Here is a 15,797-nt window from a genome sequence, read left to right as displayed (position 1 = left end):
GCACCACATCTTGAAGAACAACAGTTACAAAGGTGAGTAACCATCTTTTCTTCTTCGAGTTCTTGCTCATATCGATTCCAATTAGGTGACCCAAGCCTTACCTAGGCGGTGGGGTCGGTGTGAAGTACCGTGGATTGTAGGATCACCCTACCAAATACTGCATCATCTCTGGCCTAATGATGGCATAGTGTGAGGCGAACGTATGCACTGAAGACCAAGTAGCAGCTCTGCAGATCTCCTGGATTGGCACCTGGGCCAGGAAGGCTGCCGACGAGGCTTGAGCCCTCGTGGAGTGAGCAGTTAGCTGGGGGGTCGGGATCCCGGCCAGATCATAGCAAGCATGAATACATGATGTGATCCAAGAAGAGATCCGCTGGGAGGAGACCGGAAGACCCTTCATCCAGTCTGCTACTGCGACGAAGAGCTGCATCGTTTTCCGGAACAGTTTCGTACATTCAGTGTAGAAGGCAAGAGCCCTACAAACATTGAGGGAGTAAAGCCGTTGTTCCTGACTATTGGCATGAGGTTTTGGGAAGAAAACTGGAAGGAAGATGTCCTGGTTGATATGAAAAGTCGATACCACCTTGGGAAGAAAGGCAGGGTGAGGTCGTAGCTGCACCTTATCCTTATGGAAGATCATGTAAGGTGGTTCCGATGTAAGAGCTTTGAGCTCAGAGACACGCCTCGCCGAAGTGATAGCAACAAGGAAAGCTGTTTTCCAAGAGAGGTACAACAGGGAACATGTGGCCAAAGGTTTAAACGGGGGTCCCATAAGTCTGGAGAGGACCAAGTTGAGGTCCCACGTGGGTACAGGCTGTTGTACCTGTGGATATAGACGGTCCAGGCCCTTGAAGAACCTACCAACCATGGGGTTGGCGAAGACAGATCGGCCATTCACTCCCGGGTGGAAAACTGAGATGGCCACCAGGTGAACTCTGATGGATGGTATCGCCAAGCCCTGCTATTTCAGGTCCAGAAGATAGTCTAGAATGAGAGGCACGGACGCTTGGAGGGGAAGCATGTCGTGGAGAGAGCACCAGCATGAGAATCGCTTCTATTTAGCCATATACGTAGCCCGAGTGGAAGGTTTCCTGCTGCCCAACAGGATCTGCTGCACCAAACGAGAACAGAGAAGTTCAGAGTGGCTCAGCCATGCAGCATCTACGCTGTGAGGTGGAGGGACTGCAGGTTGGGGTGACTGAGGCGGACGCGATCTTGCGCGATCAGGTCCAGAAAGAGAGGCAGCAGAATCAGGGCGTCCACCGAGATCTCTAACAGTGTGGTGTACCAGTGCTGCCTGGGCAACGCTGGGGCAACCAGAATCAGTCGTGATCTGTCCCTGCGCGCCTTGATCAGGACCTTGTGTACAAGGGGAAATGGTGGGAAGGCATACAACAACCTGCTCATCCACGGGAGTAGGAAGGCGTCTGGGAGAGAGCCCGGGGAGCGGCCCTGGAGACGCCGGGCACTTCCGGTTGCTGCGCGAGGCAAACAGGTTGACCTGGGGAAACCCCCACTTTAGGAAGATGGAGTAGATGACATCTGGGTGGAACGACCACTCATGGGATTGGAAGGACCTGCTGAGGTGGTCCGCCAACGTGTTCTGGACCCCTGGGAGAAACGACGCCACCAGGTGAATGGAATGGGCTATGCAGAACTCCCAGAGTTGAATGGCCGCTTGACAGAGGGGGGAGGAACGAGCCCCCCCTTGCTTGTTGATATAGAACATAGCCGTGGTGTTGTCTGTGAGGACCGCCACACAACGACCATGCAATCGCTCCTGAAAGGCTTGGCACGCAAGACGCACCACCATCAGTTCCCGTACGTTGATATGGAGAGAGATCGGACAGATGTCCCCGAGGTGAGCGCCCCATCCCAGGGCTGACATGTCCGTGATGAGGGACAAGGAGGGCTGAGGGGTGTGGAAGGGGACTCCTTCACATGCCACCCTTGGGTCTAGCCACCATTGGAGGGAGGCCAGGACCCCTTCTGGAACAATGACCACCAGGTTCAGGCTGTCTTGACCTGGGCGGTAGACAGATGCCAGCCAGGCCTGAAGCGGTCGTAGCCGAAGTCTGGCATGTCTGGTCACGTATGTGCAGGAAGCCATATGACCCAGGAGACTCAGGCATGTTCTTGGCGTCAAGGTTGGGAAGCTTTGAAGGCTGCGGATGAGGCCCGTCAGAGCGTGGAAACGAGCGTCCGGCAGGAGGGCTCAGGCACGCACGGAATCTAGGATCCCCCCGATGAATTCTATTCTCTGGGTTGGTTCTAGAGTCGACTTCGCTGCATTGATGAGAAGACCTAATTGAGAAAACGTGTCCGTGACCACTTGAACGTGAGATTGCACCTGTTCTTTGGTGCGACCTCGGATGAGCCAGTCGTCGAGATACAGGTATACCTGTATCCGTCTCTGACGAAGGGAGGCTGCCACGACTGCCAAACATTTGGTGAACACCCGGGGGGCTGTGGAAAGGCCGACCAGAAGGACCGTGAACTGGTAGTGTTCACGGTTGACCACAAAGCAGAGGAAGCATCTGTGTGCCGGATGGATTGTTATGTGGAAATATGCATCCTTCATGTCGAGGGCAGCGACAGGGATCCAGGGAAGGTATAATGGTACCCAAGGAGACCATGTGGAACTTCAACTTTACCATGAATTTGTTGAGTCCGCGCAGGTCCAGGATAGGCCGAAGCCCGCCCTTTGTCTTGGGTATTAGGAAGTAACGGGAGTAAAACCCCTTGCCCCTTAGCTCCTTTGGAACCTCCTCGATCGCCCCCATGGATAGGAGCGTTTGAACCTCCTGAATGAGGAGTTGCTCGTGAGAAGGGTCCCTGAAGAGGGACGGTGAGGGAGGGTGGGAAGAAAGAAAATTGGAGAGAGTATCCCCTTTCCACCGTGCGAAGAACCCAACGGTCCATGGTTATAAGGGACCAAGCATGGTGGAAACAGGATAAAAGATTCAGGAAGGGTGGGATAGGATCCTGACCGAGGTCCGGTACATCATCCTCAAGCGTCCCTTCAAAAGTTTTGCTTAGGGCCCACTGAAGGGCTTCGGCCACGTTGGTGGTTGGAGAGTTTCCTCCTGGTATTACGCCCCCGCCTCCTATAGAAGTCCTGCCTCGGCCGAGGAGGAGGATAGGAGCATTGGGGCTGAGGCTTAAATGGCTTCCGCTGGGTAGCCGGTGTATGCATCCCCAGCGATCGCATTATGGCCCTTGAGTCCTTGAGGCTCTGAAGCCTCGAGTCAGTTTTGTCTGAAAACAGGCCCTCTCCATCAAAGGGGAGATCCTGTAATGTTTGCTGAAGCTCTGGTGGTAAGCCGGAAGCTTCAGCCAAGATATACGTCTCATCGCAATGCCCGAAGAGAGGGTCCGAGCGGCAGAGTCTGCGGTGTCCAACGCCAGTAATGCAGTCCTCGCCACAGTCTTGCCCTCTTCCACTTCCACCAAGGCCCCAAACTCCTCTCTGGACTCCGAAGGAACCAGCTCCTTGAACTTTAACATGGAATTCCAAGAGTTATAGTTGTATTGGCTCAGGAGCGCTTGCTCAGGAGCCGGACGGCTGACGGTGGCCTCTGGCAACCGCGGCTCGGAGGGAGCTGAACAAGAAGCCCCTGACGGAGCACCCTGGGCCTGGTGGTACGCCCAGGGCGTCCAAAAGGGCCATTGAGTAGACCCTTGGACCGGACCTTGTCCCTGCGCCTGCCAACGAGCAGCCCCTGAGTTCAGACGGCTGTGATCCAAGTGGCGGCAGTCGGATAGACACGACCCCGTGTCCGACTCCGTTGAACGAGAGGCGGAGCATGATGGCCAGGGTGGTGCCGAGCGGGTCTGCACCAAGTCACGTCGACACGATGGAGATCAGTACCGCAAAGATGGAGAGCGCCGCCGCGAGGGGGGAACGGTGCTGTGACCCTAGATCGGTGCAGGGGTCTGGACCGGTGCCGAGATCTGGACCTAGTCCTCAATGGTGATCGTCGTCGGAAGTGGTGTCTGGACCGACATCTGCTCCTGGACGGTGACCGGCGTACCAAGCGGTGCCGAGAATGGTGCCAGGAGTCTGATCAGTGCCGTGAGTATGACCAGCGCCGCAAAGGAGAGCGGTGCCGGGACTGCGAGTGGCGTCGGGAGCGGGATCGGTGCTGAGAGCAGGATCGGTGCCGTGGCTCAACTGACAGTGCTGGGTGGATAAGGGCCGGCTTGTCCCGGGATGGGACCAGACGAGCAGGAACCGGTGCCTTTGTCTGCTGAGGGGATACTGACGCTGTCATAGCAATCAGTTCCCTTGCAGTCGCAAATGTGTGTGGAGTCAATGGCAACTGGACTTCAACCACGCTATGTGTTGGGGAATCCAGACGCACCGGTCTCAACGGCTCCGCTCTCGGTGCCGGAGTCAACGGTGCCGAAGTCAGCACTTGTGCCCCGGCCGCTCCTCTACAGGATGCGGCGCCGAGGGTGGATCCAGGGAGACTGGTGTCTGCTGAGGTGAGCCAGGCTTTTCCGGTCTACGGTGCCACTTGTGACCAGGCGAGTGGGAGCGGTGCTGGACCGATGATGTCAGTTGCGGTGCCGGGGAACGCCGGTGCTGCGGGTCTCTATCAGAGTCCGACCGCGGTGCAGTTCCTACTGTTGCCACCGGGGCGCTATGCACCGAAGCGCTTGGTGCCGGGTCTTGGCGTGGTGCTGGAGGTTAAGGGCATGAGGAGCTGTCGCAAACGAAAGTCCCACTCCTTTTTAGTCCAGGGCCGAAAACCTTTGCAGATCCTGCACTTCTCGATCTGATGAGATTCCCCCAGACACTTTAGGCAAGAGTCATGGGGGTCACCCGTTGGCATGGGCTTGGAGCAGGATGCGCAGGGTTTAAAGCCCGGAACCTTGGGCATGAGCCCAAGCTACCGGTGGGGAGGAGGGAAGATCCCTGACAACCCGCTACGTAGAACTATTTACACTATAACTATATAAAAACTCTATAACTATACTAACTATAAACTATTAAACTATTAACACTGTTGAGAGGAAAAACGCTAGGGAGAGTGGAGAGCAGCAAAGCCGAGCTCCACAGTTCCAACAACTGTCACGGGCGGTAAGAAGGAACTGAGGGGGTGCTGGGTCGGCCGGGGTATATATCCAGTGCCATGAAGGCGCCACTCCAGGGGGCTCCACGGCTGACCCACCGGGTGTTGCTAGGATAAAAGTTCTCCGACGGCCGTGCATGCGGTGCACGCACACCTAATTGGAATCGATATGAGCAAGCACTCGAAGAAGAACCTGGGCTTATAAAAACTGGTTCACATGTTAGAACAAACTGAATGTTACAAATATATTTTTATAAGTAAATTAAAGATAAAATAGAGTTTTCTAATGAATCTGTTGCATTCAAGTCACGGCACTGAAAAAATGCTTGACCACATCTCATTTATAAAAAACAACAAACAAAACTCAGCCACAGAACACACTGAAAAGAGTATAACATCTTGCCATAACTGTCAATTCTATTATTTTTATCTAATATAAGCAGTAGAAAGAATCAGCACCTAAACGGTTGGTGGAGTTATGTCTACAAATTAATCAACCTATATAGGACTCCACTTGCTGCTAAAAACCAGTTCTGTCTCTAAAGACAGTATCACAGGTTGGAGTGAGGCCAAGGCTACCCTTGCAGAGCTAATTTAATAGGGTTGCCAGGTGGCCAGTTGGCGTGGGGCTGGCAGGCTTCCTACGCAGCTCTGTGTGGCTCCTAGGAAGCGGCCGGCATGTCCCTCCAGCTCCTAGGCGTAGGAGCAGCCACGGGGGCTCTGCGTGCTGCCCCTGCCCTGAGAGCCAGCTCCGTAGCTCCCATGGGATGGGAATCGCGATCAATGGGAGCTGTGAGGGCGGTACCTGCGGGCGGAGGCAGCGCGTGGAGCCGCCTAGCCACGCCTCCGCCTAGGAGCTGGAGGACATGTCGCTGCTTCCTGGGAGCCACCTGATGTAAGCACTGCCCAGAGGAGCCTGCACCCCAACCCCCTGCCCCAGACCTCTTGCACCCCAACTCTCTCCCGGAGCCTGCACCCCGCACTCCAACCCCCAGTCCTGAGCCCCCTCCCACCTCCAAACTCCCTCCTGGAGCCTGAACCCTTAGCCCCCTCCAGAACCCAAACTCCCTCCCAGAGCATGCACCCTGCACCCCCTGCCACACCCTAACCCCTTGCCCCAGCCTGGAGTCCGCTCCCACACCCAAACTCCCTCCCAGAGCCTGCACCCCAACCCCCTACCTCAGCCCTCACTCCCACCCTCCAAACTCCCCATCCCTAAGCCCCCTCCTGTACCTCAAACCCCTCATCCCCGATCCCACCTGAGAGCCCGCAACCCCAGCTGGAGCCCTCTCCCACATCCCAACTCCCTGTCCCAGCCCAGAACCCCCTCCCACACCCTGAACCCCTCATTTCTGGTCCCACCCCAGAGCCCATAACCCCTCCCACACCCCAACCCCTGCCCCAACCCAGAGCCCCCTCCCACACCCTGAACCCCTCATTTCTGTCCCCACCCTGGAGCCAGCATCCTCAGCCGGAGCCCTCAATCCCTCCTGCACTCTAACCCCATGCCCCAGCCCGGTGAAAAGGAGTGAATGAGGGTGGGGGAGAGCAAGCGATGCAAGAAGGGGGGATGGACTGAGTGGGAGTGAGGCGGGGGGGCAAGGGTGTTCAGTTTTGTGCAATTAGAAAGTTGGCAACCCTATAATTTAAAGGGAATCAGCCTTTTGTTCACAGATTATGCCCGCACATTTTTGCATTCAACTGAATCTCTGCAATTTTTCTTTCACCCACCTAAATGTTATAATCATTCTATGGTGGTAAATATACAACTATTCCGAAGGAAAACAAAGGTTACTGAAGTGCACTGCATCACCAACCTGCTACGGTTATAATTATTTTGAAGGTTTACAAATCTTAAATACTGAGAACAATGAATTTCATTTTTTTAAAACAACAATAAGCTTACTGATTTGCTTGCAATTTTGCAGCACAAAAGTAGCAGCTTTGTTTACTTCTTCATCCTGAGACTCTGTTAATAACTGAATCATAAGTGGAAGGCCATTGTTCTTAAGCAGATCATACTGATTTTCTTCTAAAGAAGATTAGCATTAAAGGAAAATAAATCAGTTTCTAACTTGTACCATGGTTTCACAGTTTTCTTACATTATCTTTAGAAGACAGTATAAATAACTTTAAATAAAATTCAGCAAAATGTTTCTTTTTATCATGAGCCAAATTCATTAAATCGTATCTGGGTAATTTCCGTATAATGCATGAACTACTTTATATGAATTGCTTTATTTATTTTTTGTCCAGTTTAGGAAGCAATTAGGGACGATTCATAACTTCTAACTTACTGTATGAAACAGTCACTTCTAAAATTTCAGTAGTAGTATAAGCAAATCCAATAAGGACTGAGTCAGCTAAAAAGTAAATACTGCTAATTCAAGTGAAAAATGCATAGCGATCCATAATTAAAAGTCTGCATTAAAAAAAATCTAGAGTTTAAGTTAGTAAAAAACCTGTATATTTATTAAATGGGACCCAAGTGAATTTCAGTTGTTGACTAGGGCCTTATTTTTCATTAGGGTTGTTGGTTGTTTTGTTTTTTGGTTTGTTTGTTTTTTGCACTAAGGTAGCTGCATTAGTGCAAACCTCTCATGTACATGTGCATAGTATAAACTATGATTTACAACTGTCTGGCTTACTCCAGTTCGAAATCTGCATTGTAAGCAGAGCCTATCTAATCAGTTCTTCCCTGGGCAAGAACAGAACAGTCGCCCCATGCATAATTCATGTAATCGTCTAAAATTGTGTTTTCTAAAACTATGCTAACATTTGCATGCTAACATTTGCATAACTTTCCAAAAACATTTTTATAGTTCAGACAGGATCTTAAACTCTCTAATTATATTGGATCTTTTCTTTTAAAAAAAATCCTTAACTCTGCAAACAATAACATATTAAAATAAAAAAACTCTTATTTTATAAGATCATAAAATTTATATTTGCAATATATTTTCCATGGAGCAAAGCCCTCCTTTGATTCAATTAGTTCCTTTACAGCACAGTCCATCTCCTGTCGAAACTGTCAAACTGCCACTGACTTCACAGGAAGCAGGATTAGGGCTTTACAAGATATTCTCTGTTTGACAGATTCCAGAGTGCTCTTGAGAGAAAAGCGAACAATATAAACAATCAATCATCAGTATCTTGCAACTATCCACGCAGTTTGTGTTCATTGCCACAGGGTACCAACTGACAGTCTGAGTTGGGCAACTTTATTTTGGACAAACACTAAAATGTCAGGCAAAAGCATTTCAGACAAAATCCTGTTCTCACTTCCAAAAGTAATGCTATTAAATTCAGTAAGATTATTTATAGGTGCAAAGGGTCAGCACAACATCTATGCTCCAAGTACTACTGGAGCAGTTAAAATAGGGCTTAAGTGGAACTTACATGATGCATGTATCTTGTTCTGGCCCTCTGGACAAGGTGAATTTCACCCTATGTGAATGAGGTGAACAGGATTTGGTCCTTTGAGTGCTCCTCATAAGACTCTACTTTCTTTTAACCCTGAAGATACTGTATGTTGTATTGAGATAGCAGCTCTTCAAAACCAAAGATAGAACACTACAGAAAACTAAACCCTTTTCTTTGAATTTTAATATTGAATTAAATTATGTGGAAGAATTTTGCTTTGAGTATTTTAATGAAAACTGCTGAGGAGTGCGGCATTGAAGTGATTAAAGCCACAAACCAAAATTCATAACAGAAATCAGAATCTTACCACAACCTTCTGTGCAATGCCCAATTGTAAGAATAATACTAATTTTTTCTCCTGAATCCAGAGTGTCAGAAGTCAGCAACCTCAGTAGCTTAGACACAATGTGATACTTTACCAGGACATCACCAACAGCAGCTATTAGTATAAAATAATTTAAAGAGACAAAAATTAAACTAAACAGTAAGTACACAACACAATGCAACAAAAATACATTTTCTTTTTCAGGGTGTCCTCCATATCCCTGAAGAAGCCTTGAGATTGCCCCCATTTCTCCCCTGCTCTCACTCCCTCACTCCAACATTTGAAGTCAGTATCGTCTCCTTTCAGTGGACCAGTCCTGTAAATGCTCTTTCCCAGCCCCAACACTGTGCCATCCCCCAAATCCTGCTGCGGAAGAAGCCCTGATGAATCAGGGCTCTCCAGCACACCGGGGTGCAGACCTCTGGAAAGGTTCCCCAAATCCTTTACCAGATTCAGCACATGGAGAACTCACTGCAATTGGAGAGGACATGAAGATCTAACTCTTAGGTTTATCAGACATAAGATCCTCCCCACAGAACAACTGGAGAGGCTTCCTATAAAGAAGTCAAGCTTCTCCAAAGACTTAGGGGCACCTAAATTTGTTTGTGTATCTATGTGCTAAAAATCAAGCTGTTAGTCACACCCCCATGTCTCTGCAAATCCCAACAGGTGCAGGTACATTTTCTTCACTCTTTCTAATTTCAGTTGGAGACTGTTTAGGGAATTCTGACATGTAAAACTGTGTTTTCCACATGTGCAATATATGTACACTTACTTGCCATTTCATGCCCATCTACATACTTTTCTTCTAAAATCTAGCCCTACTAATTTATTTCTAGAAATACCATATATAGATATAAAAATGTTTGGGGTCCATTCACTCACAGTTATCAGCAATGCAAGCATCTAGAGTCTTTGTTACCACTACTGCAAGTTTTGCGCTTGAGTAACTTCTAGATGAATCACGGACCAGCTTGATAAGTACTTCAGCTAATATGTCTAATCCACCAACAGAAACAAAGTATTCCTGTACATATGCTTAAGGAAAAAAAGAATAAATACTGAATTGCAACATTTATATCTCTATTAACTAAAACAATATTAATAAAGCAATGTGGTAATGATTTTTTTTGTGTATGCTAATTTTCCTGCCATCAAACGCAATTCCATCAATACAACATAATCAAAATTGGAAATATAGAAGAGATGGCAAATTTAGAAATGTATTTTTCATAAGAATTATAGAAAATATACAAGCATAATATACACATGTAAACAATGTACTGGTGTTCTGCTTGATTTCATTTAGTTATAGCCATTATTTTCTGTGTTGTAATAATGATGAACTTACCTTTGGAAAATCAAAATGGCGCCCAAAGAATTTTACAGATTTTACTAACTTGAAGCTAATGGGACTATTTGTGGAGCAAGGTACTACTCGACATGAGTAAAGATATTAGAATCTAGCCCTTAAAGTAAATGTCACCATGTGCAAAGGAACCACACAAAGCCCTCTAAGCGAAAGATTGTTCCAAAGTAGGACACTTACAGTCTGCTGGACAGAGCCTAAAGGAATGCACTGAAATAGAGAAGGATGGTGTGACAAAACTGCTAGTGGATAGAGCCCGCATACCATCAGCTTTTATATATCTTATAGGTAAAGAGAGCTTCTTTTGAATCGTATCTTACCTAACTTCTATTTAACAGTAAAATAATTGATTAGCTCAACAGAAAAGCATTTTGGAAATGCACATGAAAAAAATATCAGAAGGGACTGAGGACCATAAAAGTATCTATGATGTTTGTTCTGATGCAATGTTCTCTTGTGGTATAACCAAGTGGTGGCAAGAGACAAAGAAAGGACAGAATCCTTAGAGAAAGACTCACCAAAGGCAAAGGTGCTTTTAAAAGAAAACTGCATCCATTTACCTCAGGAAAGCAATATAAATGAGAAATATTTCTCACCATGTTTAAACTGAACTACATTTGAAAACAAAGAGCCTGATTCTTTGTTGCCCTGCACCTTGTTTAGTCACCTACCCAGCACAAAGTGGATGCAAAACACTACTATACTGATCTGGTAGCATTTTTACACCTATGCTGCACTCTTTGAGGAAAATGACTAAATAGAGTCTAGAGCAATAATTTCTTCAATGCGAAGTTTTTAATTACAGTTGGTATTTCTAAGATTACTACTGACAGTAACCATCTTACTGAAAATTCCAGAGAGGTTTCATAAGAGAAATATACACAGAGAGAGATATTCTCGCAAGCTGGATACCTCTAAGCAAAATGATTCATGACTAGCTGGCCCCCAGCACTCTAACTCCCCACTCCAGCAGAATGGCTCCATTGGAGCTGATCTACCAGAACCTGGATTATCTCCATGAGACCAGTAGGGGGATGATGTGAATGCCTACTCCTGCCTCTTGCTCACCCTACCTCTTCGCCCAGTGCAAACCCTGGACCTGTAAGTGTCCTCTGTGAGGTTTGGAGGAGAAGGGACAATGACACAGAGGCAGCTGATCCATGCCTTCTGCAAAGAAGGTGGAAGATCAGTGAATGAATCTGGGGAGATAGGGAAAGAGGAAGAAATTTAAAATTTAATTATTGTTTCCAATGAAATGTAGTTCCATGAAATCTAAACTGTTGACAGGATGTCATGTACTTACAATTATTAGCAACTGTAAGTCCAACAAATGAACAAATAGGACGAACTATCTCAGGCTTTATGCAACTTCGGAGCCAGTCTTTTGCATGTGGAAAAACTGAACAGCAAGTGTTTTGATTGTCTTCTGTAGAGATGTAAAACAAACAACAACAAAAATCTAAATATAATATATAGTTACGTTTATAGACATGCTAGAAAATGGAAGTCAGATGTCACTTTTGAAAAGTGTTCTTTTTATGTTAACTATCATCTTATGTTATACAATTATTTAATAATAGTTACCATTTTGAGGATTATTAACACATGCACACAGAGTACTGCAGACTGAAGACCACAGCTGATAATACTGATTAATATTTTCATCTGACAGATTCATCTCAGGTATTGAAAGAGTTGTTCTGTTAAGAAAAAAGCAAACATAATGGCAAAGATGACTTAGGACCTAAATAGTCTGTTACTTTATATCTTAACAGAAACTGTTTATTTACCTGAATAATTGTAGCAGAACACCAATGCAGCCTGTTTCTCTGATGTGAGTTTGCCCACTCTCTATAAATGACCATATGCCAGTATTGGGAGAGACAATACATAATTTTAAACAAAATATTAATACTTTAAATGCCATTTAAATAGTTCAGTTTTACTTCAGCTCCCTTAGTAAACCATGTACAAATGAACAATGTGTTATGTACTTTCACCCTTAACTGTATAGCAACAAAAAGTGCTAACTATGTTCTTCAATTTTTATAAACTACAAGAACTTCTAAATTAATTGTTACTTTGTGTTTTAAACCATATGTTTGTACAGAGCCCAGAAGTATGGGTCCCTCTGGGTGCTACTGTAATACAAATAATAATTAATAAAGATCAATTGTTATATTTCAATTTCTCTACAAAATGTGAGAAACCCTCATTTTGCATTACGTTTTGCTAAAAACTACATGTAAGTTTCTTACACAAATAAGATAAAGTACTTTCAACATTTAAAAAAAACCCCGCTAATATTTGATCTACTTGTAACTGATTTTGAGATCACATAAAAGCAATCTATGTCACAATTAATCTTTATATACTAATCGTACAAAATATTAATGAAATCTTGAAGTCATGATAAACAGTATGGGCTGATAACCAGTAGTGTGTTTTAAAATGAGTTACATAGTATTAATAATTTAATGGTATTTTTACAAGTGAATGCAAAATACTTACTGTTATTTGAAACCAGTACTAATATAACATAAACAGACATTCTTTTCAAATTCACACTAGAACTCTTATTAGTTAAGAGGAAAATGAGGTCTTCAAACAATTCAGATGTACACAAAGTTTGTTGACAGTAAACTGAAATCAGAAAATGAATTATTGATATATTAATTCCTATTAAGCCATTTACAATTTCTATTTATTTAGGCAATAAAGTCTACAAATTACAGACTGATAAAAAGATTCTGTCTAAAATATACAGACTGACCTATACTGAAAGGCTGTCAAGAGAAAAACAATTATCAGGACTGAATCAGATATTCAAATTTAAATATTTCATACCATTACTTATTTGTAAGGCAAAATTTCCTCTCCTCCCTTCCCCCAACCAACATATCTGAGAGCCAGACTGAAAAGTCTTTTGACCCTTCCATAGATGTGACTGACAGCAACCTTTCCCCCAATCAACAAGGTGATACATAAACTAACCATAATTGGGTCATTTTATGGAACAAAGTATCAGGTCTACTTGAAAGCTCCCATTCTAATTTCCCTCCTCATGGCATGGCACTAATTCAGAAGTTCTGGGATATCTATTTCAAGACATAGGACATTAAAAATTCATCTTACCTAGCAACAGTTTAACAGTTACTAGGCAGAGTGTAGCTTCCAGACTCACTCTGAAGGATCAATTCTCAAATCCACTTGTCAGTAACTTTCAATGTAACTTGATAAGTAACCTGCAGGTCTTTGCTTAGATCCTCAGTTGTGACCAGTATGTGCTAGGTGCCTCTGAGGGAAGAGGGCTGCAAAAGAGCTGTTTGCTACTTCCTGATCCTGGAGCCAGTTCTGAGGCATGATACCGAGCAATCTCAGACCATCATGACAGTGGGAGACTAAAGAAGTGCACCACCCTGCTTTTGCTCACCCATGCCCTCTACACCAGAGCCTATAAGTGGGGCTGGTGATGTAGCACCAGCCACTCCACCCAAGGGATTCCCCCAAACCAGAGGAATTCTCAGATGGCCATTTAAGCTGGCTTTATGGCCCCTTTGAGCTTCCAGAATGGAGCAAGTATGGAACAGCAGAGTCAAGAATCTGGTCCCATTTGTCAGGCTGGTATCTGTTGTAACCTGATAAATAAATATATCTAAAACTACATTAAACCATTGGTTGATATGATAAATACAGGCAGGAGGAGGAAATCTTAAATTTTCAGGAACAATAAAGTGCAGTGATATAGAACTTGGAAAAATAAATAAAAGTATACATTACCATTACTCTCCATTACAACTGCTAATGTAAATAAGGCTGCTTCCTTTACTATGCAATGCACACTCGACTTTGCAAGGTCACTTACAAACATCAAACCACCAATCTCTCGGAAATAATCACTTGCATCACCTGTTGCATATGCAGACACAATGAACAAAAAGGGAAATTTATCTTAGGTACTAATTTGGGAATCCAAAAACAATCAGCAGTATGGAATACATGTTTTCAAGATTTTATGCCTTTACAGAGTCTTATGACTCCTAGACATTATTTTAAAAAGTGACAATGCTTAATATGTACTATGAAAATTTTTTTCTAGTATTACCACATTCAAATATCCCAGATAGGAAATAACAAATGCCCCAGTCGAAATGTCATGGTAGAATACTTCTTACTGTTTTGTTGGCAGATTGAATAAATAGTGATCAAGGCCTCTTTTTGAGAAGCAGGGCTGTCCATTTGGTATTTAAGACATTCAAGAAGTAAATTCAGATCTGTCTTCATCTCTTTGAGGAAAAAAACAGTTTTAGAAGAATTTCACAGGAAACATGTATGTTTTCTTTTGAATGCACCTTTTTAAATTGACGATTAATTTTTATGTTAAGACTCATAAAATATGGCACCATCTTCTATTTTGAAGAGAAAAAAAGAATCTGAAATTGAATCTTTTTTCCCCCCCACCTAGCAATAAAAGTTATGCACAGCCCAAAAATGTGTCTCTAAGTAGTTTTTGTTACTAGATGATTATTTTATTTGCTAATAGAACAATCCCCTTTTCATATTCACCTTATTGCCTTCAGTAACAATGTTGTTCTCTAGCTGCAAAATTAATTTAAACAGAGAATATGGAATAATGAAAGACATACAGGTTGAAATCCCCATTGAAACCCCACTGAAGTCAATTGGTGTTTTGTCATTGACTGCAACAGGGCCAAGATTTCATCCACAGAACGTGATCTCTACTAGCAGAATTTAAGCCTGGATCAGGACCAGAACAAATTTTGATTTATTAAGGAATACTGGATTGGCCCTATTTTTTTTAAATCTTCCATTGTTTGTAACACTATTTTAGAAGATTAAAATACAGACGATTTTCCAACCAATTTTGCCTTTGTTTATAGTGTTTTAAATTAGAGATGAAATTAATGTGGCTATTTTTATCTAACACTAATAAAAACAATCACTTTATACAGTAGCTGATTTTATCACTTTGTTTCTGCATATTTCCAGGAATATTACAATTAAATGTCACTGCAGAACCAGCCTTTAGACAAAAGAACTATGTATTTGTTGGGCCTCCCCAAATTAATGGTATCTGTATTAATTATTATTATTTTTCTATGATTGATGATAATGGAGTCTCCCATCAAATTCAACAGATGAGCTACAATCATTTATTGTGGGTCCTGAGATGAGTCCAAAGACCAATTTCAGACCTGCTGCCCCATCCGCAAATACCACAGGTAAAAACAATTGCAGATGAAGGTGCATTGCTTTTAGCTTTACACATCGCACGTCTCTCCTTCATTGCAGCAATCTGTGAGCTCTCGAAGTCTTTCAGTCCAAGGTGGCAGAGCTGCCGCTATCACGTCTTATTGTGGGCTAAGAGCTCCCAAATGTTGAGGTCAACATTACAAGACTGGAGGTGGGCCGTCAGAGTGTCTTTGTAACATTTTCTTGGTCTGCCCCTAAAACAAGTTCAAGTCTGCAATTCTCTGTAGAAGATGGCCTTCGGTATTCTGCTGTCAGACATATGGACCACATGACCATACCATCTCAAACTGCACTCTCACTATAAAAGCTTCAATGCTTTTGATGTTGA

General features: G+C 44.3%; 1 protein-coding gene across 1 annotated transcript in view; it reads right to left on the bottom strand.

Moving 5' to 3' along the window:
• Window positions 1-15,797, bottom strand: part of TERB1 (telomere repeat binding bouquet formation protein 1) — a 42,226-nt gene that overhangs the window by 22,127 nt on the left and 4,302 nt on the right. The window contains exons 2-10 of the mRNA XM_029911817.1: window positions 14,371-14,481; window positions 13,976-14,104; window positions 12,707-12,838; window positions 11,986-12,046; window positions 11,780-11,895; window positions 11,499-11,621; window positions 9,712-9,864; window positions 8,809-8,940; window positions 6,985-7,110 (exon numbers count right to left, since the gene is read on the bottom strand). Coding sequence (XP_029767677.1) covers window positions 6,985-7,110; window positions 8,809-8,940; window positions 9,712-9,864; window positions 11,499-11,621; window positions 11,780-11,895; window positions 11,986-12,046; window positions 12,707-12,838; window positions 13,976-14,104; window positions 14,371-14,481 — 1,083 coding nt within the window. The remainder of the gene's footprint in view (window positions 1-6,984; window positions 7,111-8,808; window positions 8,941-9,711; window positions 9,865-11,498; window positions 11,622-11,779; window positions 11,896-11,985; window positions 12,047-12,706; window positions 12,839-13,975; window positions 14,105-14,370; window positions 14,482-15,797) is intronic.

Source organism: Terrapene carolina, unplaced genomic scaffold (genome assembly GCF_002925995.2).
Source record: "Terrapene carolina triunguis isolate 2854851 unplaced genomic scaffold, T_m_triunguis-2.0 Scaffold130, whole genome shotgun sequence".
NCBI lineage: Eukaryota > Metazoa > Chordata > Testudines > Emydidae > Terrapene > Terrapene triunguis.
Note: the sequence above shows the minus strand (reverse complement) of the source record. Positions and strands in the feature narration are given on the sequence as shown.